Source organism: Sminthopsis crassicaudata, chromosome 4 (assembly GCF_048593235.1).
Source record: "Sminthopsis crassicaudata isolate SCR6 chromosome 4, ASM4859323v1, whole genome shotgun sequence".
Taxonomy (NCBI): Eukaryota; Metazoa; Chordata; class Mammalia; order Dasyuromorphia; family Dasyuridae; genus Sminthopsis; species Sminthopsis crassicaudata.
In genome coordinates, this window is record NC_133620.1 from 375,749,613 (window position 1) to 375,775,005 (window position 25,393).

Genomic DNA, 25,393 nt, shown 5'->3' on the forward strand with positions numbered 1-25,393 from the left:
AAAAGTGAATATAATAATTTTTCTTTGTCTATCTCTCAATAATATCACAAGTATCAAATAAAATAATGTATATGCAGGCATTTGATTTGGTTTGGTTTTGCTATAGAATTGTAAGCTTTCACTAATATTAGAATTTCCTCACTATAGGCTGTACCCCTCTGACTTAATCAAGGATGAGGATACAATGCTTGGGCACCAAGCAAGAATTGACAGGCTGACTACCTTTTTCACTATTTGATTCCTTTCATATTATTTCCCATATTAAATATAAACTTTAATACAAACCCATCTAGGAAATAAGCTCTGAACAGGCAGGTTCCAGGAACAGGAGCCAGAAGGAATAAAGAAAGGAAAAAAAAGCAGATCAGTCCAAATTACTCAATAAAGGCATCTTATTTGCTTTAATTTTCACTATTTTCAAGCTATGGCTCTGGGTTTATTGATTTCAAGAGTCTCTTCATTGATCAAGATCATAGCCCTCAAATCTCTGACATCAAAAATTAATCAGACTGCCAATTGTGGTATAGTCCCATTCAACTACCCCCAAATCTCCCTTTGGATAAAGCCTATCTGTTCTTATACAGCAATGAACACTATCAGCTCCCATCTCAACAGATTCAAAGAATATCACAGTCAGTCTACCTTTAGCAAAACCAAAACCTACCAGACTTCCTATAGAACACCCAAGAAAAGTATAAAAAGGCAAAAGCTATGGTTAAACAATTTCCTTTATGCCTGCCACCTGATTTCCAAGGGCCTCATTTCTTGATTTCCTTCAGACCAGAATGATCTTCTTGGCTTAGAATGGAAAGGACCAATTTATTTGGTGCCTTTTTGAACCACTTGATTCCTTCTTCAGAGCCTGGTATTGCTTTATGGTGTAAGCTAAGAATGAGCTCAATGATACAATGAGATTTGTCTGAGGGTAAGCTATTTCTCATCCACTTCTCTGCCATGATTTTAAAAAACTTCATCATTAGAAATCAATTAATTTGGCTAGAGCTATTGCCATCTCCAAACCCCACTCTTTTCAAAACAAGTGTCATTTAAGAAGGATGACTTAAAAAGTCTCAGATAAGAAATCTATATAGACCCTAATTTTCCCATCTGTCAAATAAAAATGTTCCACTGGATGATTTTTAAAAACCTCCCAAACTACCCCCCACACATACACCTTTCTACAAGCAGTCATCACTAAACAATCATACTTTGTTGTAAATTAGCTAATCAGACATGTTCCTATGTAGCAGCTACCTGAGACCAAGGTAATTTCTTGTGAGATGCCACAATGACAGCAGTAAAAGCAGAAACAATATTTATGAGGGAACAAGTTGTAGGTCCCAAACTACTTGGAACTTTGCCTATATTTGATCTCTTTTTCAGTCCTTCCCAAAAAGGAAATCAATGCCCATAGTGAGAAAAGAGAGAGAGGAGAATAGGGCTACTGATTTCCCTCTTGGGAACGTGGTATTGTTCTCCTATTTGGGAAAAATAGACCCTGGACTCCAAGGTTTCAGGGTGTGATGAATCCCTCCCCATTGGAAGTTGCGGGATCCAGATGAGACAGTAAACCTGGTTTCCTGGATCCATTGGGAAAATACACTGGCATCTTGTTCAAACTCTTGGCACAATTCATGATTCTTCAGTTGTCTTTCTTCTTCTTTTTGCAGTTCCTGTTCTCGTTCCTACAGGTCCAAGTCAGAGATTAAGGTAATAATAATTATAGTAATAATTCTTTGGAAGTCCTCACTTAGACCAATAAGACCAATCTATATCCCAAATAGGATCTCATTTTTTTCTTTCCAGTGAGTACTATAGGGTTCTATCTGCTTACTCTTAGCACTTTCCTTCCTCTCTTAAGCTATCTGACTAGAGCAAATCATTTGATTCTCTGTCTCTAAAAATCTTATTCATGGCTTAACTTAGTGGTCTTTCCTTATCACCCCCAAATAGAAGTGATTATGTTCAGCGCCTTGTGGAATATATTGGAAAGAACATTGGATTTGAAGATAGAAGACTTGGGTTTGAAGCTTGGATCTACATCTTATTAGCTATGTAACCTGAAGCAAAACATTTTACATCTGTGATGCTCAGGTTTTAATCTCTAAAACAAAAGCACAATAATTGTAAATAACATAAATATGTTATTAGTACTTATTACAAGCTTCTCTATGTTACATTTATTTCAACATATCTGTTTATGTATCATCATTAAAGTCGGTTAGGGATGTCATCTTAAACGTCTTTGTATAGCCTACCCAGTATCTGGGAACAGTTAAGTGGTACAGTGGATAGAGTAGATAGAGCCTGGAGTCAGGAAGCCTCATCTTCTTCAGTACAAATCTAGTCTCACACTTAGTAGCTGTGTGAACCTGGGCAAGTCATTTAACCCTGTTTTTTCACCTGTAAAATGAGCTAGAGAAGAAAATGGCAAAGCATTCCAGCATCTTTGTCAAGAAAACCCCAACTGGGATTACAAAATGTTGAACACAACTGAAATAAGTGAACAATAACAAGAATAAAACCCACTGTCTAATGTAAGGCCTTGCATATGATTGTATAGGAAAAAGTGCTGGATTTAGAATTTAATTGATACAAGAAAATTTCAAATTAATAAAATCCCTTCATTAATGCAAGTCAGTATCTTCCCCATAATCTATAATCCATACTTTTAATCATGAAAATATATAATCATAATGTATAATCATAAAAAGTTTCCAAGAGGCTGCTAGGTAGCATAGTGGATAGGGGCATAGTTTAAATCTGTCTTTGGACACTTACTAGCTGTATGACCCTGGATAAACCATTCAACTTCTATCTTCCTCCATAGCAGTAAGCTCCCAGTTGTGGGAATTAAATGAAATATTTATAAAGCTCTTAGAATAGTGATTGGCACATAATATATGCTTGTTTTAGAGAACTAAGACATTAAGAAATTTTAGGATTACATAGTCAGCACGTACTAGAGTAGAAGTGAACCCATGTCTTCCTGCCTTTAAAGCTCATTTTCTCTCTAACATGCTATGCTGCTTTACACACAATAAGATCTTAGTGATTATTTATTGAATTTATTCAATGAATGTTGCAGTTCAAAACTTTCCAGGAAGTCTTCTGGAACTTTTCTGTCCCAATACCTCATTCTTTAAACAACTAATGTAATACTTAATGAAGGAATTTTTGTTAGTTATAAGTTATCTATGCAAAAGGCTTTACTATGGTAAAGGCAATAATCCTCAATAATGGGTAATTTTGGATGAGTAGCAAGGAGACCCAAATTCTAATCTTGTGTCAGGGTAACATTAGGTACTTGATAAATGCTGATTGATGATGAAAATGATGATGACAACGATGGTAAGTCACAAAAACTTTTACTGTGATATGTGATTATGTCCACATCCTTTCCCCACTTTCTTATTATATGGTTGAGGAGCTATAATTATTAGATTGTGAGTCTTCCCAATGCCTAACATTTATTCCTTATATTATAGTATAAGGCTGATTCTTTATTAACATTTTAAAATTTTATATCCTCAGAGATGAATATCTTTATTTAAAAATATTCCCAATACTAGAAAAACATAATTAATTTATACCTCAGGCTTCTCTTTTCCAGAATTCATAATCCTAGCTTTTTCACTCTTTTCTTTTCCCTTTTTCTATCCTCTGAAGTTCTCTGCATTGTCTCTTGTCCTTGACTTCTAAGCTAAGCAAGAATGGAATTGCAATACATGCTTACTATTCCTGATGTCAAATTACTTGGTGGTGTCAATAGAATTAGATTGTTTTTGTCTTTTTATCCCTTGGCCTGAGAAAGCACTGAGGTTGCTTTGTAGAAATGTTTGATGATCCTCTGAATGGTGCTACTAGTCAATGCCTTTCTCAGCAAGTATGTAGTTCTATGTGGCTCCTCATCAGGGGTTATTGCTATGAAAATGTAATATGGCATAAATCTTTCTATGTATTCCCTTCCCAGACCCTAACATTCTTATACTTGATTTCAGTGACTTATGACTTCACCAGTAGTATTATTCACTCCACTAATGCTGATTGCATCCATCCACCTTTGAATAATCATATTCATAATTTGCTCTTTACATCCCAAATTCATCATCTGGCTGCCATCTTTCTGGTGATGAACCTTTCTAAATTAAGCCAGTTCAATCTCATATGACAGACTCATAGTTTAACACTTGTCTCCTAATCAAAGCTTTTCCAATTTGGTAGGGCTTGCCAAATCTTGTATTCCACAGCCTTTGAGAAGTCAGGGTCAACACCATGAGTATCAAGCAATGGAGCAGGATGTTCAAGGAGACGAGATGAAACAAGGTGAAATTAAACAAACAAACAAAAAAAAGATAGCTTTCAAGGCCAAAAGTTGTTACAGAAGGGTAGCTTATGAAGTAGGGGACCAAGTACTCAGATCCAAATCCAAGTATATGCTAGCTATGTGAAACTGGACAAATCACTGAACCTCTTGCTGTCTCATAAAATAAAAATAATAATACCACCCATCTTCCAAGATTCTTTTTAGGATAAATGAGATAATATTTATAACATGTTTTGCAAACCTTAAAGTACTATTACTTATGGTTATACTATTATTATTATTATTATTAATATAGAAGTGAGAGACAATGCTCTGTTATGCCTGGTAATGCTATGTATATATTGAGGATGAGGTAAAGGAGGGGATGGGGTAGCAAAGGGATCTTTGGGCATATGTATGAGAATCTCATCTTCATTTTAAAATCTAAATTGGCAAATTAGTGCCCAACTATCCAGAATTCCAAATGATATATGGCTCTGATTATCTGTGACATAGGGATGATTTTGTAATGAAAGAGACAAATTCAGAGCTCAGTTTAACTTTCTTATTTCATAGGTAAGGGAACTAAGGCCTATAGAGCCTAAAAGCATTTGCCCAAACTCATACATGGAATAAATATCAGATTTAGAAAACAAAAGTATTTCTTTGATAACAAATCTAAAGCTCTTTTTATTGTTTCCCTTAGGACTATCCCCATGATACCTTGATGATGTTGGGCAGGTTCAACCAGATGCTTTCTAAAGCCTCCATTGTCAACCAAGTATATATGCTGGAGTGCATATTCATGGCTTTAATTTGCTGATCCAATTCTACCAAATGATCAAAGTCAGCTCGAGCTCCTGTGAGGGAGGTTAGAAAGGCCTCATGGTCCTTCTGAAGCTGTTGGATCTCTTCTAAGGAGAAACAGTGTACAGGTTCAGAGAGATCCTCTTCTGCATTCTCACACCAGTTGTTGAAGGCTGAAGCCTTCTGAGCAAACTCTAACAACAACTCCTCAGCCTGGGAGAAAAAGAGAGAAGAACACACCCTGCTTTATCATGCAATCATTCATTTTCCATGTTCTAGAGATAGAGACATTTATCAGAGACATCATATCTGTTGCTCTTAAATAATGCATAGAGATAACTAAGAATATTAGATGGATAGTACAGGGAACCAGACTTCTCCTGAATTCTAGTTCTTGCCTTCCTTTAGAATTCAGTTCAAATTTGACTTGCATGAAGCTATCCTCAGTCTTCCTCACTGCTAGTGCCTTCTCATTATAATTACCTGTCATTTATTGTGTGTGTATATCTATATCTATATCTATCTATCTATCTATCTATCTATCTATCTATCTCTATATAAATTGTTTACATTTTGTCTCCTTATTTAGACTACTAGAAAGCAGGCTTCCTGCCCCCCCCCACACTTTCCTTGTATTTCCAGCAATCAATACACACTTGTAGCATATAAGTGTGAAATGTAGTCTGTTAAAGAAACATCAATGATGAGAAAAGTAGGAAAATTATGTAAAGAAAAAGATTTATATTCATTGTCAAATTATGTAGGACAGAGCCAAGATGACAGAGAGTAGGCATATCTTTATCTTAGCTCCTCCTAGCATTCCTAAGATCAATACCATATCAAGCCTCTGAAATGGTTTTGGAGAAACAGAATCCACAAATATTTGAAGTGTAACAAATTTCCAGAAGAAGATATTTGGGGGGGTGGCGGAGCAAAGATGGCGGAGAAGATAAACGCAAATTTATAAGCTCCCTTCTTCCCTCATTACCAACTAGTTAAATCAGCCTCAAAAATAATGCTGGACTGATAAAAATCACAAGGATAAGAAGCACAACTTACCAGCTGAAGAGAATTTGGAATTTCAACAGAAAAGGTCGGTTCCAAGGGGAGGAAAAAAAGATCAGCACAGACAGGGTTTGGTACTAGCACACTGTGCCAATTGGGCTAGGGAGAACTCTGGGATCAGAGAAGCCACTGAGATAGAGGAATCTGGCACAGGCTGATAGCTTTTTTACTGCTTGTAAAACAGCAGATCAGAAGAAAAATCAAGCTACTTTAAAATATAAAGCCAGACCCGAAATCCACCCCAATCCGGAAGTGACCTAACAGCTGCCTTCTGCTGCCTGGGGCTTCTCCTCGGGAAGTTGAGAGCCTGAACAGTGGGGGACACAGCCTGAGGCAGCCTCTAATCCACATAGTGTGGGGCTCAGCCTGAGGCAGTAAAATTCTAGCAGCAGTAGAATTCCCAGAGAAGTGGAACTCCTAGAGAAGTGGAACTCCCAGAGAAGCAGAACCTTTGAAGTAGGGACCGCAGTTTCTGGGCAGACACTTCTGGTTAGAGTGCAGGGGCTTTTTGCATCAGCTGCTAATATCCATGGCCACACGGGAGGCTTTGGCTGGGGTTTGTGACGCTTTTACTGTTCAGCCATAAACCTCAGGGCAGTTGCTAGGCCACACAGTGGGGTCCTTCACTGGGCACTCCTCAAAGCTGCAGTGGTGGTAACCACCCCTAAGGCATTTCTGGGGAGGAGAGAGGGGAACTCTCTCCCAGAGCTCTCTCTTAGCTCAGGCAAAGACTGCTGCATCCATCCGGTCTGGGAGGAAGCTGGTAAATAAATTTCTTACCCCAAGGGCAGACCCCCACAGATTTTTAACAATGAGTAAAAAGCTGAAGAGAATGATTGACACCTATACTGAGAAAGAGCGGGTATCCAACCCTGAGGAGGCTAACAACAGAAAGTCTCCAGATAACACCCTAAAGGGGAATGATACCTGGCCCCATCACATAACTCTCTCCTAGAAGAGAAAATTAAAAAGTTAAGAGAATTTTAAGAAAAATGGGGAAAGGAAAGAGAAGCTATGATAGAGAATAACAACGTCCTGAAATTTGAGTTGGAAAAAATAAAGAATTCACAGGAGGTGAAGGGAAACAAAATTGTGAATTAGAAAGAGTTAAAAAATCACAGGAAAGTAGGATTTCTGAATTGGAAAAAGAAAATAACTCACTAAAAAAAATTAGTGAAATGGAAAAAAAAATTCAACAGAGCAACATAATTCATTTAAAAACTCAGTTGGGCACATACAAAAAGAACTAAGAAATGTGAATGAAAAAAAAAACTCATTAAAAATCAGGATGTAACAAATAGAAATGAAGGATTCATTGAGAAACCAAGAATCAGTCAAACAAAACAAAACAAAAAAAAAAAAATTGAAAAGCTGGAGAATAACATTAAATACTGGGAAAATCTATAGATCTGGAAAATAGATCTAGGAGAGATAATCTGAGGATCATTGGACTTCCCGAAAACTATGATCAAAAAAAGAGCATAGATTCTATTTTACAGGAAATCATCAAAGAGAATTGTCCAGAGATAATAGAAACAAAAGGGAAAATAGGCGTTGAAAGAATTCATTGAACACCTTCTAAAAAAGACCCTAAAAAAAGAACTCCATGAAACATTGTGGCTAAGCTGCAGAACTACCAAACTAAGGAATAAAATACTGCATGCAGCTAGGAAAAAACAATTCAAATATCAAGGTGCCACAATAAGGGTCATGCAAGATCTGGCTACCTCCACATTAAAGGATGGAAGGGCCTGGAAGCTGATATTCCAAAAGGCAAAAGAACAAGAATTGTAACCAAGCAAACTACCCAGCTAAGTTTAGCATTTTCTTTCATGGAAGAAGATGGTCATTTAATGAAATAGAGGAATTCCATTTGTTTCCAAGGGAAAAAAAAAAAAAAAAAAACAGACTTATACAAAAAAATCGATCTAAATCCGCAAGACTGAAGAGAAGCAAAAAAAGGTAAAAATAACTCTTGAGAACTGTATCTTTGTTGTGGATATACAGAAAGTCCGCATACATAATTCGATTTTACTGATATAATATTTTAAAAAGGGTATTAGTAAAGGGAAGGGGATATGATCAGAAAAAAGGGAAGGAGAGATTAAAAAAAAAAGAGGGAAACTATATCCCAGTAAGAGGCATAGAGAATCTACCACATCTAAGGGAATTTATACCAGGAATGCAGGGCTGGTTTAATATTGGGAAAACTATTAGTATAATTGACCATATTAATAATCAAATTAATAAAAACCATATGATCATCTCAATAGATGCAGAAAAAGTATTTGATAAAATCCAACATCCATTCCTACTAAAAACACTTGAGAGTATAGGAATAAATGGACTATTCCTTAAAATAATAACGAGCATATATTTAAAAACTTCAGTAAACATCATATATAATGGTGATAAACTAGAACCTTTCCCTGTAAGATCAGGAGTGAAACAAAGTTGCCCACTATCACCATTACTATTCAATATAGTACTAGAAACTCTAGCCTCGGCAATAAGAGCCAAGAAAGAGATTCAAGGAATTAGAGTAGGAAATGAGGAAATCAAACTATCACTCTTTGCAGATGACATGATGGTATACTTTGAGAACCCCAAAGACTCTGCTAAAAAGCTATTAGAAATAATTCAGAATTTTAGCAAAGTTGCAGGATACAAAATAAATCCACATAAATCCTCAGCATTTTTATATCACCAACAAAATGCAACAGCAAAAGATACAAAGAGAAATTTCATTCCAAAAAAATGTTGAGAGTATAAAATATTTGGGAATCCATCTACCAAAGACTAGTCAGGAATTATATGAGCAAAATTATGAAACACTTGCCACAAAAATAAAGTCAGATTTAAATAATTGGAAAGGCATTCAGTGCTCTTGGATAGGCCGAGCGAATATAATTAAGATAACAATACTTCCTAAAATAATCTATTTCTTTAGTGCTATACCAATCAGACTCCCAAGAAACTATTTTAATGACCTAGAAAAAATAACAACAGAATTCATATGGAACAACAAAAGGTCGAGAATTTCAAGAGAAGTAATGAAAAAAAAATTAAATGAAGGTGGTCTAGCTGTATCTGATCTAGAACTATATTATAAAGCAGCAGTCACCAAAACCATTTGGTATTGGCTAAGAAATAGACTAGTTGATCAGTGGCATAGGTTAGGTTCACAGGGCAAGATAGTGAATAAAAATAGCAATCTAAACCCAAAGATCCCAAATTTGGGGATAAGAATTCATTATTTGACAAAAACTGCTGGGAAAACTGGAAATTAGTATGGCAGAAATTAGGCATAGACCCACATTTAACACCACATACTAAGATAAGATGAAAATAGGTCCAAGATTTAGGCATAAAGAACGAAATCATAAATAAATTGGAGGAACATGGGATGGTTTACCTCTCAGACTTGTGGAGGAGAAGGGAGTTTGTGTCCAAGGGAGAACTAGAGACCATTATTGATCACAAAATAGAACATTTTGATTACACCAAATTAAAAAGTTTCTGCACAAACAAAACTAATGCAAACAAGATTAGAAGGGATGTAACAAATTGGGAAAACATTTTTACAGTTAAAGGTTCTGATAAAGGCCTCATCTCCAAAATATACAGAGAATTGACTTTAATTTATAAGAAATCAAGCCATTCTCCAATTGATAAATGGTCAAAGGATATGAACAGACAATTTTCAGATGATGAAATTAAAATTATTTCCACTCATATGAAAGAGTGTTCCAAATCACTATTGATCAGAGAAATGCAAATTAAGACAACTCTGAGATATCATTACACACCTGTCATATTGGCTAAGATGACAGGAACAAATAATGATGGATGTTGGAGGGGATGTGGGAAAACTGGGACACTGATGCATTGTTGGTGGCATTGTGAAAGAATCCAGCCATTCTGGAGAGCAATTTGGAACTATGCCCAAAAAGTTATCAAACTGTGCATACCCTTTGACCCAGCCGTGCTACTACTGGGCTTATATCCCAAAGAAATACTAAAGAAGGGAAAGGGACCTGTATGTGCCAAAATGTTAGTGGCAGCACTTTTCATAGTGGCTAAAAACTGGAAAATGAATGGATGCCCATCAATTGGAGAATGGTTGGGTAAATTATGGTATATGAATATTATGGAATATTATTGTTCTGTAAGAAATGACCAACAGGAGGAATACAGAGAGGCTTGGAGAGACTGCTGAGTGAAACAAGCAGAACTAGGGGATCATTATATACTTCAAAATGATACTGTATGAGGATGTATTCTTATGGAAGTGGATGTCTTCAACATAGAGAAGAGCTAATCCAATTCCAATTGATCAATTATGGACAGAATCAGCTACATCCAGAAAAGGAACACTGGGAAATGAGTGTAAACTGTAATCATTGTTTTGTTTTGTTTTGTTTTGTTTCTCTTCCCAGATTATTTTTACCTTGTGAATACAATCCTTTCTTTGCAACAACAACAACAAAAAAAAAAAAAAAGAAAGAAAAGAAAAATTACTCATGCATATGTTTTGTAAAAAAAAAGTATAATAATTTTAAAAAATAAAACAAGCCTCTTATCTCCAAAAAAAAAAAAAAAAAAAAAAAGAAAGAAAGAAAATAGATCTAGGAGAGACAATGTAAGAATTATTGGACTTCCTGAAAACCATGTTGAAAAAAAAAGCCTAGAATATCTTTCAGGATATCATCCAGGAAAACTGCCTGGATATCCTGGAACTAGAGGGTAAAATAGCCAATGAAGAATTCATCAATCACCTTCTGAAAGACACCCCAAAATGAAAACTCCAAAGAACATTGTTGCTAAATTTCAGAATTATCAAATCAAGGAGAAAATATTGCAAGCATCCAGAAGCAAGCAATTCAAATATCAAGGAGCTACAATCAGGATTACCCAAGACCTAGCAGATTCCACTTCCAAGGATCAAAAGGCATGGAATCTGATATTCTGGAAGGCAAAGGAACTTGTATTACAGCCAAGAATCAACTATCCAGGAAAATTGAACATAATCTTTCAGGGGAAAAGATGGACATTCAATGAAACAAGTGAATTTCATTTATTTCTGATGAAAATACCAGAGCTGAATAGAAAATCTGATCTTCAAATATAGAACACAAGAGAAGCATAAAAAGATTAAAAGGTTTCAAAGTCTGATTCTTTTTGTACAGCAAAACAACTATTTGGACATGTATGCATATATTGTATTTAATTTATACTGTAACATATTTAACATGTATTGGTCAACCTGCCATCTGGGGGGTTGGGAGGAAAGGAGGGGAAAAATTAGAACAAAAGGTTTGGCAATTGTCAATGTTATAAAATTACCCATGGATATATCTGGTAAATAAAAACAATTAAATTTAAAAAAAAGATTAAAAGGAAAGAAAAAAAATAACTTTGTTTTAAAAGTGAAAAAGCTTATATCCTTTTGTGGGAAGATGATATGTTTATCTTGAAATCTGTATCTCTCTTATGGGTATGCTTAAAAGGTGCAGATATTTTGATTTTATCATGATGATATAAAAAAGAAACTGGAGAAGGAAAGGTGATTCTACTGGAAGAAGAGGAAAATGGAGTTAAAATAGGGCAAATTACATCTCATGAAGAGACAAAAAAAAAACCCTATTACAATTGAGGGGGGAAAAGGAGGAGGATGAGCATTGTGTAAATCTTATTCTCATCAGATTTGGCTCAAAGAGAAAATTTCAGATAAATTTAGCTTCACATAGAAGCTTGTCTCATCCTATAGGGAAGTAGGAGAGGAAAGGGGAAAGAAAAGGGGGAGGCTAATAGAAAGAAGAACAGAAGTAGAAGGGGAAAGGTATGACAGAGGGAGGGGCTGTAAAAGTGGAGGGCTGTTTGAGGAAGGGTATGGTCAAAAGAAAAAAAAACTGGAAAGGAAGTAAAGGGGGAAAGGAAAGAGAAAATATAATTGAAGGAAAACAAGGTAAGAGGAAAAACAGAGTTAGTTATTTTCTTAAAGGAGATGTTAATTGAGCTGCAAGAAGAAATAGAAAGCAAAATTATACTAGTGGGGGATTTTGATCTCCCTATATGAGAACTAGACAAATCTCAACACAAAATAAGAAAGAAGTTAAGGAGGTGACTAGAATTTCAGGTATGATAGATCTTTTGAGAAATTTGAATGGGGATAGAGAGTAAAATACATGTTTTTCTCAGTTATATGTGGCACACAAAAAAATGACCATGAGGCATCAAAACATCACAATCAAATACAGAAAGGTAGAAAGGCATCCTTTTCCCATCATGATGCAATAAAAATTTCATGTAATAAAAGTTTGTGGGAAAATAGAACAAAATTAATTGGAAAATAAATAATCTAATTCTAAAGAATGAATGGGTCAAACAACAAATCATAGAAACAGTTTATAATTTCATCCAAGAGAATGACAATAATGAGGCAACATACCCAAACTTATGGGGTGCAGCCAAAGAAATTCTTAGAAGAAATTTTATATCTCTTGATGCTTACATGAATAAAATAGAGACGAGCAACAAATTGGGCATACAACTAAATATTTGGTATTTCTATATGTTACCATTGTATATGAGATAAGAGTCATTGGCACAGGATTCCCCAGCATAGAATGTCCTCCTCAGAGAAGGTGCTGTGCTCTATGAGCAAAGCAGAATTGAATTAGCCCAAAAGAAACATAAAATGAGCAAATTTAGAGAAGCTAACCAAAAGTTAATAGGGACTATTTGTGTCCAACCTTTGGCAAACATTTCAAGCTGGTATAGGTCTGATCAGCCACAGTAGATTATATAAAATATTTTGGAATTTACCTGCCAAGAGAAAGCCAACTATATGAACACAATTACAAAATACTTTTGACACAGAGTTAGATCTAAACAATTGGAAAAATATCAAGTGCTTGTGGGTAGGCTGAGCAAATATAATAAAAGTGAAAATTCCATCTAAATAATTAAATGCCATACTAATCAAACTGCCAAGAAATTAGTTTATAGATGTAGAAAAATAACAAAATTCATCTAGAAGAACAAAAGGTTGAGAATTTCAAGGGAATTAATGAAAAACTTCAAAGGAAGGTGGCTTACCTTTACCAGACCTTAAGCTATATTATAAAGCAGTGATATTAAAACCATATGGTACTGCATAAGAAATAGAGAAGTGGATCAGTGGAATAGGTTAGGTTCACAAAACACAAAAGTTAATGACTACAGTAATCTAGTGTTTGATAAAACCCAAAACTCCAGCTTCTAGAATAAGAACTCTGACAAAAATTGTTAGGAAAACTGGAAAAAAGTATGGCAGAAATTAGGCATTGACCAATAGAAGGTTAAAATGGGTTCATAATTTAGATATAAAGAGTAACACAAATTAGGAGAACAAAGGATTATCTGCCTTTCAGATCTGTGAAGAAGGGAGAAATTTATGGCCAAAGAAGAACAAGAGAACAGAATACATTAAATTTTTAAAAATTTGCACAAACAAAACTATTGCAGCCAACATTAAAAGGAAAATGGAAAACTGGTTTTAAAAAAAAAATTACAGCCAGTGTTTCTGATAAATGCCTCATTTCTAAAAGACATAGAAAATTGACTTAAATTTATAAGAATAAGAAATTCCTCAGTTGATAAATGGCTAATGGATATGAACAGACAATTTCAGATGAAGAAATTAAAGCCATTTCTAATTATATAAAAAAATGCTCTAAAATCACTATTTATTAGAGAAATGCAAGTTAAGATAACTCCGAGCTACCACTTTATACCTTTCAGATTGGCTAAGATGACAGCAAAAGATAAGGATGAATATTGGAGGGGATGTGAGAAAACTGGGACACTAATGCATTATTGGTAGAGTTGTGAAATAATCCAACCACCCTGGAGAACAGTTTGGAACTATGCTCAAAGGACTATCAGATTATCAAACAAAATATGCAGTGTCTCCATTGCATATCCAAAAATATCATAAAAGACAGAAAAGGATCCACATGTACAAAAATGTTTGTAGCATCCCTGTTTTATTGGCAAGGAACTGGGAGTTGAGTGGATGCTCCTTGATTCCTCAATTGGGGAATGGCTGAATAAGTTATGCTATAAAAATTTAATAGAATATTTTTGTTCTTTATAGAAATAAGTGGATTGATTTCAGAAAAGCCTCAAAAGCCTTACATGAATTGATACTAAGTGAAATGAGCAGAACCAAGGAATATTGTACACAATAACAACAAGATTATGTGATAACCATCTATCGAGGACTTGGCTCTTTTTACTAATGAGGTGATTCAAAGAAATTGCAATAGACTTCTTTTGTTTATTTTTTAAATTCCAATAGGCTTATATTGGAAAGTGCCATCTATATCAAGAGAGAGACTTATAAAACTGAATATATATCAAAGAATAGAATTTTTATCTTTTTGTTGTTGTTTTCTTATTTGCTTGATTTTTTTTTCTTTTTTGTGCTTTTTTTCATTTTTGATCTGATTTTTTTTGTGCAGCCTAACACATATGGTAATATGTTTAGGATAATTGCACACATCTAACTTAAAACAGATTGCTTGCTGATTTGGGAAGGCGGGAGAGAAGAAGAGAGGGAAAAATTGGAACACAAGATTTTGCAAAAGTGAATGTTGAAAACTATTTTTGTGTGTATTTGAAAAAATTACAATACCATTTTTTAAAAAGATAAAGATTAAGGATCTTTTATTTACTAAAACTTAGAAAGATGTGATTGTGAGAAATAAATTTTCAAAAACATCAAAGAAACAGATTACTTTATTGAAGTTCAGAACTGAAGTATAAAAGGTCTCCTCACTTAATTTGGATTTACATGTTTTGGGATAAAAGAATAAGATATTGTAGAAATACTGAGTATCTTAAGTAGGTTTAACAAAAAATTATAAATTTGGTCTTGGTAATTGAGAACTCCAGACTTTTTTAATTAAGCCATCAGACATTGAGACTTGGAAGACTCTTATTTAAGACACTGAATGCAAAGAACTGGGGCAGTTGCATCAGTAAGAGGAGAAAGAAACATGAAGGGAAGAGGTGAAGACATTCAGATCAGAAAAGCTGCTCATCTGAGAGGCAGTTAATTTGGAGAAGACTTCAGTGAAGTGATTTCTGATTGGTTTAGAGAGATTAATGTCATTGGCCAAAATCTTCTATATGAGTATTACTTATCAGCATCACCCAGAGCTGGAAAAAAAGTGAAACTATTCATAAAAGCTTTGCTCTCTGCTGCAGTTCCATTCTGGCTTGAGAAGGAAGCACAAGATTTTTTCAGCTTCAGTATTAGATTCAAATGTGAATCTGAATTGTGTTGCTGAGGAATGGAACTGTATTGTTCTATTATAATTGGACAGTGCAAAACTCTGATGAGCAAATAGTTGACTGAATTGGATAATATAGCCCAGAGATAGCCAATTTGATGATTATCTGACTTAATTGCTACAAATGCAATGATTCAAGACAATTCCAAAGAACTCACAATAAAAAAAAAAATGTTATGTCCACATCCAAAGAAAGAATTGATGGAATAAGATGCAGATTGCAGCATACTATTTTTTACTTTTTGAATTTTTTTTCATATTTTGGGGGGTAGTCTGTGTAATCTTTCACAACATTACTAATATGTAAACATGTTTTGCATGATTGTACATGTAAAACTCACATAAAATGCTTTCAGATTGGCTAAGATGACAGCAAAAGGATGAATATTGGAGGGGATGTGAGAAAACTGGGACACTAATGCATTATTGGTAGAGTTGTGAAATAATCCAACCACCCTGGAGAACAGTTTGGAACTATGCTCAAAGGACTATCAGATTATCAAACAAAATATGCAGTGTCTCCATTGCATATCCAAAAATATCATAAAAGACAGAAAAGGATCCACATGTACAAAAATGATCAATAATCATGCAGTATTCAGATGAGCAGTTTCATTTGGTGCATATGTTCCTTAAGGAAGCATTGATATTGAAACTTGCAATCTAGAGTTGAGTGGGCCTAAGTACAAATGTTTTCCTCTTCTTCTATTTCCCTGTCAGATTCATCCACTCCACACCAGTTGTTGAGTGCACTGTTGAAAGAATGTGATCTGCCTTATATGTATATTGTGATATGTGTTTGTTTCAACTTGTTATCTAGAAGTTTCATTATTATAAATATTATTATATATTATTTGTTATTGTTTCTTTTTGTGATCTAAAATGTCATTATTATGAATGGCCAGTTGTATAAATGTCATATAATATGTGTGTGTATTACCCTGGGAGTAGCTGAGTGTGTAGAAATAAAACATATTGGCTGGGGGCTCAAGAGCTAGTGTGACAAAAAGGGAAAGTATCCTTTGCTTTAACAGGATTGTGCCTCAGACCCTGAGAGAGTTTAAATATAATTATATTGTGGTCACCTATTACTGTATCTTTTAATGTGAGAACAGGTAGGAGAGAGACAAATCCAGAGATTAGTAGTGTTTTCCAAGGGTCTGAGTATTAGATTAAATCAATAATGGTAGAAACTCGAAACACTCATCTGATGTGGCCCCACCATAATATAATTAGCCTCTTTAGATTGGGGATGAGATGGAGAATGGAGTTGACTACACCTACTTGTCTCTTTATAAAAGCCCTTAATAATTATGTGATGATTGACTGATCTTAGAATTGCATCTGGAATCTATGTAGGTTCCTAGCCCATTTGCAACTAATCACTCCTCTCTGGGATTACCTTCTTAAGGGGTAGCTGTTCCTCCAGCAGCTTTGCCCTTCGCGCTGCAGCAGCAGCCAGTAGCTGGTCCCAGCGTTTGAGAAGCGCAGCATGCCGGTCCTTGATAATGCTTGTTCTGCTGTGCTCTGATGCTACCAGTTGATCTTTTAAGTCTGTTATTTCAGATAGTCGTTCCTGCTCAAAGCTTTTCAGTCCATCATCCAGTGTATCCTACATGAGGGCAATGGAGAAAAGTAAGTAGGGGCTATCCCAGTGGAGATCAAGAAAGTCTCTACATCTGTCAATCCCCCAGATTTGAAGCACAGCTTGAGAAAGGGTGTGTAAAGATCAGGGTGATGATCAAGATGCAGTCTAGGTAAGTGATATAGGAACCATAGGTTAAAAGTGTTACACATGTAGATTTAGAAAACATTTAGCCTAACACTCTCGTTTTATAAATAAAGAAAACAGGGGCTGACACAAATGAGACTAAGAACCAAATAAGAGCTAGAATTTGAACATTAGTCTTCTGACTTCAGATCTTATAAACTCTACTAATCATAATCATCAAGGATCATGTCTACTGTCACAAAAAGAGGTGGGAGTCAAGGTTTGCCTGTTAAATCATTCACTCAATCAACCCACTATATGATAGAAGCTCTATTAAATGAGAGAGGAATAGCTTATCTAAATTTCATAGGTCCCTTCAGTTTAAGTATAATACTCTGCATATGCTATTTCCTTAATAAAAACTTGGTGATTGAACATGACATTTGAAAATAGTATTTCCATTAAAGCAAGGATCAGAGTCTTATATAGCTTTTGCAGCCTCCTCGGGATGTAAGAGAGAAATTAATAAAATGCAGAGGCCAAAGAAACCTTAGGATTCACATAATGGAGGACTCTTATTTTGCAGATAGTCTCAGAATCTAGGACTAGGACTAAAACTCAGGTCTCCTGATTCTCTTCAGCCCAGGATCCTATCTGTTCATTGCCTCAAATACCACTTCTACATTGGACACCAAATGAGTGGAGGATTTTGGAATGTGGATCTCAAAATTAGAATTATGCTAACAGAACCCAGAGGAGCTTGATTTACAAAAATCACTACTTGGTAAGAACTGACAATAGAAGAGTCAAAATAATTGAAGCCAGTGTGAAATATCTTAAGAAGAAAAAGTTTGCCCTCTTTTCCCAAATCCCTTATTCCATAGACTTTCTACTTTCCTACTGGTTAACTTTCTGATAAAAAAAATGGGTAGTTCTCATTTTTACCTGCTTAGCGAGTAGCATACGGTAAGCAGCAAGGTCTCTTCCATTTCCATTTATCTTCAGAGTGGATTCTTTTTCAGCTGAAAAAGATTATGAAAATAATCACAATTTTGGGAGTAAGTTGGAGGATGATAAAAGTAGAAGCAAATTTCTTTAAAGCATAGCAGGAAACATTTAGACTGGAATACCCAAGGGATTTCCTAACTCTAATAGCTATGAGTCATTGGTATGTATAATGCCTTTTAAAGGTGTTTTCCTTCCTGGGATGAACCAGTAAGAGTGAAATTTTAAGATCACAAGATCATAAGATTAAGCTTTTGAAAAGTCCTTGGAAGTCTTCTAGCCCAATTTCTTAATTTTATGAACAAAGAAATTGAGAGTTTAATTCAGTTGTCCAAAGTAACATGAAGAGAATTAGTAGAATTGCCATTCAAATCTAGGCCAAATTTAGTGTGCTTTTTTGTTTTAACTATACCATGTAGAAAGGGACAAAAGATAAGTTTAACAATTAAAATTTCCACATTTAAAAAATAAGATGTGCAAGAAGAGAGTGTTAGAAGCAACTCCAATTATATCATAAGTGCCAGATGTTACATTTTCAGTGTATTTAAATCTGGGAAATAGACAAATGTTACAAATCATGTCCTAATTTATTATTCTATGATTGCTCAGAGTTAAGAAAGTGATGGAGAAAATGTTAACAATTCAGATTAAATTTAAAAGTCTATTATATTCTCATTCTACCCACCTGCAGAGAACTAATTGTTAAACATTTACCAGCATGCTCTTGAATGTAAGGTCCATGTGAGTCATATAAAATTAAACTTTATAAGGTATTTAAAGGAATACCAAATTGTACACAATAGCTTTGCAGTTTCATGTATAATAAATTTTTATATTTTATTGTATCATGTATAATGTTATTGAGCAGCAAAGTCAAGAAACAGATTTCAGCCTCTAATCAGAAAAGAGGTTAAGATTCAAGATTGATTTTTAAAAAAATATTTTAATTTATTTTATTTTCAGTTTATGAAATAAGACAAGCATTTGATTAATGGTATAACATAAAAAAATTATTACACATGAAACTGCAAAGCTATTGTGTATAATTTGCTACTCTTTTTAAGTACCTTATAAAGAAACCAACACTGTAATTTCCACCCTACCAGTTCATAAAAGGGCCCCAGAAGGATGTTGTAGAGGTTCATAAAGATCCCAAGTCCAGATCAGTCTGCCCATTAGCTTCTCAATATATATAATACCGAATTTTGCAGAACATACTTATCCATGACTCCACTGTGTCAGCCTTCCAGTTAAACAATTGGAAAGCAGCATCTTCTTCCAATTGGGCCTTCCAGGCTGCAATTGCTTTGGATAGAGCAGGGATCTTTGAATTCAGGCCATTGATCTTGGCTGTAATTTTCTCTTTGTGTTGTGTTTCTTCCTGCCTCACAGGAATCGAAGGGAAAGAGGAATCAAGTAATCCATCAACAAGTATTTACTCTTTAAAATGGACAATATCCAGGCAAAGGTTAAGATCTTGAAAAGCTCCATGTGTGACTCAAACATTTTGGAAAGAAGTGGGTATATCACATTAGATAGGAATGTCAGATATCAAAGAAAACTAAAAGGACATTGAAAGTGACCTATACCTGTACAGGAATTCTCTTTGTAGCTTCTTCTATTAAGAATCATCCTGCAAGAAGTCTAACAATGAATGACGGATATCTAACTATTTTGAAGCCAAATTTACTTTTGGATATATATTATAAGGAGTTTTCTGTCTCCCTTCTCTCTTTCTGAATCTGTCTAACAATGGATGAATCTAATAATTTAGAGCATTGAAATGATTCATTTGGTTCGACTGTCTATAAAACCAACAGGAACAATTTGTTGATATTGGTTTTATTGTCTATAAAAACATCAGAAGAGGTTTGTTGGGATTGATGAACTGCTCAGTTATTGTCTTACTTTCCCTTCTGCCCAAGAAGCTATAGAGTCATAAGATCATATAATTTAGAACTTAAAAAAGACTATATACCTTGTTTTGTCCCATCATGGCATAAAGGAGGGTATTGAGAGAGGCAATTAGCACAATTAGGCTCAGTAATCATAAATAATAATAAATATTTTTTTAAATTTATTTGAATTAAATGAATGAATGCTGATAATGAAAAAGCTATGATGCAGTTAAAAGCATTATATCAAGAGTCAGAAGATTTGGGTATGGATGAAAACATTAAAGAGAGACAAGAAAGATAGTTCCTGCCCTTAAGGAACTTAGATTCTAAAAAGAAACAATACAGACAGGAAAGGAATGGCCAACAAGAGGCATCTGGTTTGAGAATCATAGGAATGGTGGATAGGGTCATAGACAAATTATTTAACATAAATATAAATATAAATAAGCAGGATACATTATATAATGTTACAACTGAGCTCATAACATAAAACTTTTGCTATTCCATAATACTATAAATTGGGCAGGGAGAAAAGCAAGATAATCAACTGATAATTATAAAGTTATTACAAATTATACAATTATAAAGTGCCTACTGTGTTCCAGACACTGTGTTACTAAAGGATTAAAAAAAGAGCCCCAAAATACTGTGCTTGCCCCAAGGCACTTAGAATCTAAGGTTGGGGTGGAGGGCAAGGACTACATAAAGTAAACTATATAAAAGATAAATTATAAATAATTGATAGAGGGAAGTCACTAGAATTAAGAGAACTGGGGAGGACTTCCTGAAGAAGTTAGGATTTTATTTAGGACTTAAAGGAAGCCAGGGAGGTCAGCAGTTAGGATAGATGAGAGAGAGTGTTCCAAACTTTGGGGACAATCAAAAGGAAAGTCCAAAGCAATGATTTCTTCATCTTTCTATTGCCTAAAATAGACCTTTAGTCAATTTTTAAAAAATGTTAAGCCATGATTTCTTCACTTACCTTGCTCAGAAGATCTTCTCCTTCAGTGCAAACTTCCTGCACTCGAGTCTCATGGTTTGCAAAGTCATTCTTCAAAGCCTCATGCTTCTTCAGTAAGCTCTGTATGGAAAGGTTACAGACTAGTCTGTTAAAATTACTGTACAGAAAGGTGATAGACTAGATAGGCAAAATAAGCCACAAATTTTGGAACATGACCAAAGTGCTTATTTCTTAAAAATGTTTTATCTCTTTCTCTTTCTTTTTTCCTCTTCAGTGGGGAAAAGTTAATAGAGAGAGAAAACAAATGTTTATTAATTATATATATATATATGTATATATATATATATATATATATATACATATATATATATATACCAAAAATATGTACATATGTGTCTCATAAGGCTCAAAGTCTTTGAATATGATCTGCTTCTACCTTTCCAAGCTGTTAACTGACATTTGAAAAGGAAACTTTCTCCCCTATCTCACTGTGACAATTGTTTTATGAGCCTGCATCCCCTCTTGCCAGGGCTATTTTAGCACAATCAGTGAGGCGAAAGAGTTGATCTGGGAGAGCAGGAAAGCACCAGATGATGTCAGCAACCACAAGGAGAGTGTCAACCTTAGTCCCACTCTGCAATAGCTATTAAGTATCACATAAATGAAGTAACATCCCAGGACTACAACAACATATGTCCACATTGAAGTGCAATATGAAATTAGAAAAAAATGATGGAATTGAAATAAGAAGGCCCAGATTTGAACCTCTTTATTTCTACTTACTACTTATATGTACTTGGTCAAATTCCTTAGCTTCTATAAGAATCATTTTCCCTATTTGCAAAGAAGGAGTTCATTTCGATGATTTCTAAAGTATGTTCCAGCTCTAAATTCCAAGATTCCCTATTGCCTAATTATATATATCTCATTGTGCAAAGGAGGCTGATCAAGATGATGGAGGTGTAAAATTGTGTTCCCTTTAATCTGTAAAATTAACACTCTAAAATTGTGTACCCTTTGATCTGTAAAGAAGGGAGATGCCAGTCTCAGGCTTGCCTAAGAGGCATATCTCCTCAGACAAGTTAAGTGGCATCATCCAACTGGGCCATTTGTATGGCAAGCCTTATCTCTATTCAAATTCAGTCTGAGGAAGCCTTCAAAGCAATTTTATTTGGGAAATCCTGGTCTGATCAGCTCAGGCTGTTTCCCTCTTTCTCTCTTCCCTCCTTCCTCCTTTCCTCCCCACCCCCAGCCAAAATCTGCTCATAAAATAGTTTTCTGTTTACTAATTTCTTTGCAAAATGTCCAAAGTAGGACTAGCCTTGTCCCTTGGTATAGCTGCCAGGACCCTGCCTGCTGAGAAGACATTCTCTTCTCAGTGCCAACCTCCATTTCCCTAACAGGACTTTGTCACTAAAGAAGTCAATCTCTTAGCAAAGCTGACCTCATCCAAAAATAAACTTCCATTTTTTGCAGCCTAAAACTCTTCAGGTTTGTGAATTCTTTCATGAAGAACCTGTGCCTCTGACCAAAAGGGGATTTCCACAACTCTCTGCACTGCCATTAACCTCATCAAAAAGACTGTGAGAGCTGAACTCCAGTAAAGCTTTGGAGCATTGGGTTACCCTGGTAGTGTATTTTATTTGCCTACATTTGCTATGTTCCCTTGTGTTGGCTATTTCTAAGAGTCTCATGCATTGAGATGTGTTTTAAGATGTTGATGTCAATGATGCTGCTACATCACAAAGTCAGTAACAGTTTCAAAGGGTACAGTAGATAGAGCTCTTGTTAAAAAAAAAAAAACCCTGAATTCAAATCTAGCCTGAAATGATTACTAGCCGTTTGTTCTTGGGCAAGTCACTTGACCTCTGTTTCAGTTTCTTCAGATTCTAAAATAGGGATAGGGATAATACCTACTTCCCAGAGTCATTAGGAGGATTGAATAAGATTTATGAAACACTTGGCATATAATGCCTTGATACATTATAGATGCTACAAAATGCTAGTGTAGTAGAAGTAGTAGTGGTAGTAGTAGTAGTAGTAGTGGTAGTAGTAATAGTAGTAGTAATAGTAGTAGCAGTAGTAGTAATAGTAGTAGTAGTAGTAGTAGTAGTAGTAGTAGTAGCAGTAGTAGTAATAGTAGCAGTAGTAGTAGTAGTAGTAGTAGTAGTAGTAGTAGTAGTAGTAGTAATAGTAGCAGTTGTAGTAGTAATGATAGTAGTAGCAGTAGTAGTTGTAGTAGTAGTAATAGTAGCGGTAGTAGCAGTAGCAGTTGTAGTAGTAGTAATAGTAGTAGCAATAGTAGTAGTAGTGGTTATGGTGGTGGAGTTGTGGTAGTAGTGTTAGTAATAGTAGTAGCAGGAGTAGTAGTAGACATAGTAGTAGTAGTAGGCATAATATTAATAGTATTAGCAGTAGCAGTAGTAATAGTGATGGTGGTGGTAGTTGTGGTAGTAGTATAGTAGTGGTAGTGGTGGTGGTGGTGGTGGTGGTAGTAGTAGAGGTTGTGGTAGTCATAGTTGTGGTAGTAGTGGTAGTAGTAGTAGTATAGAAGTGGTAGTGGTGGTGGTAGTTGTAGTAGTAGTAATAGTAGTAGAAGTAGTGGTGATAGTGGTGGTAGTAGTAGTATATTAACACCTTCTGAACCTTTTTTATTCTCTTAAATTGTATTCTATCAGAGGTTGAGGGATTCTGGCAATGAGAATTTTCTAGATCTTTATAGACAATTGTCTCCTTGCCTCTCTTGTCCATCCTATGGACAACTATCAGCATCACTCATTTCAATCTTACTTCTCTATTCAAGAATCTCTACTGCCCCCTTCACAAAGTCCTCTGCCTGGCATTTAAAGTGTTGATAGTAGAATGTTGACAGAGGAGGCCTCTCCCCTTCCCTTTGAAGTTGTCCAGACTCCCTTAGTTTTAATTGCCCCTTAGAATATCAGGCACATTACAGACTTCTCAATATACAACATATCGAATCAGGGCTGGAGAAAGGCACTTGAACTTCCATTAAAAGTTGTGCTTTTTCTCATTTGTACTTCAAAATAATGAATCTCAACTGCTGTCAGTTTGGCTTGTCTGGATAAAACACTTGTATTTAATTGTTCAACTTTGGAAGTTGGTTTTGATTTTGGATGCGCAGGAACCTGAATCATTCATTAAAGGTTTGATAGATGTAATCATGTTGGCCAAATGACTTATTCTTTTAAATATCTAACTAAAAACTTGAATGTATGAAAATTATTATTATTATGTTAAGCTATTTGACTTTAAAACAGTTTCAGTTAATTTGTACCAAAGCTTCTTAAACTGTGGGCCTCTGGCAACAGTAAAAAGTTTCTGAATTCAATGAGCAAAAATTAATTCAAGATAAAAAATGTAATGAATCTGAGGTGTTTCTGGCAGTTTGCCTTTGTTGCATGACTTCACTGTAGCCTTAGTTCTGGATGCACAACATGCACTTTGCATTGAGCATACATGAATGCTATCTTAAACATCTCAGCTTAGATGGGGTTGTATAAAAATTTATTGGGCAAAATAAATTTGATAACTTAAGTGAAATGGATGACTTCCTCCAAAAATATAGGCTCCCTAGATTAACAGAGGAGGAGATAAATTGCTTAAATAGTCCCATTTCAGAAAAAGAAATAGAACAAGCTATTAATCAACTCCCCAGGAAAAAATCCCCAGGGCCAGATGGATTCACATGTGAATTCTACCAAACATTTAAAGAACAATTAGCCCCAATGTTATATAAATTATTTGAAAAAATAGGGGATGAAGGAGTCCTACCAAATTCCTTTTATGACACAGACATGGTACTGATACCTAAACCTGGTAGATCGAAAACTGAGAAAGAAAATTATAGACCAATCTCCTTAATGAATATTGATGCTAAAATCTTAAATAAGATATTAGCAAAAAGACTTCAGAAAATCATCTCCAAGATAATACACTATGATCAAGTAGGATTTATTCCAGGAATGCAGGGCTGGTTTAATATTAGGAAAACTATTAATATAATTGACCATATTAATAATCAAATTAATAAGAACCATATGATCATCTCAATAGATGCAGAAAAAGCATTTGACAAAATCCAACATCCATTCCTACTAAAAACTCTTGAGAGTATAGGAATAAATGGATTATTCCTTAGAATAATCAGGAGTATATATTTAAGACCGTCAGTAAGCATAATATGCAATAGAAATAAACTGCAACCTTTCCCAGTAAGATCAGGAGTGAAACAAGGTTGCCCACTATCACCATTACTATTCAATATAGTACTAGAAACGC

The 25,393-nt window shown here is 35.0% G+C and overlaps 1 protein-coding gene across 2 annotated transcripts in view; it reads right to left on the reverse strand.

Moving 5' to 3' along the window:
- The window catches only part of SPTA1 (spectrin alpha, erythrocytic 1), a 112,483-nt gene that overhangs the window by 12,746 nt on the left and 74,344 nt on the right, over positions 1-25,393 (reverse strand). For both annotated transcript variants that reach the window (XM_074262250.1, XM_074262251.1), the window contains exons 40-46: positions 21,116-21,214; positions 19,454-19,616; positions 18,176-18,252; positions 16,922-17,131; positions 5,030-5,326; positions 1,573-1,685; positions 286-303 (exon numbers count right to left, since the gene is read on the reverse strand). In XM_074262250.1, the coding sequence (XP_074118351.1) occupies positions 286-303; positions 1,573-1,685; positions 5,030-5,326; positions 16,922-17,131; positions 18,176-18,252; positions 19,454-19,616; positions 21,116-21,214 (977 nt within the window). The remainder of the gene's footprint in view (positions 1-285; positions 304-1,572; positions 1,686-5,029; positions 5,327-16,921; positions 17,132-18,175; positions 18,253-19,453; positions 19,617-21,115; positions 21,215-25,393) is intronic.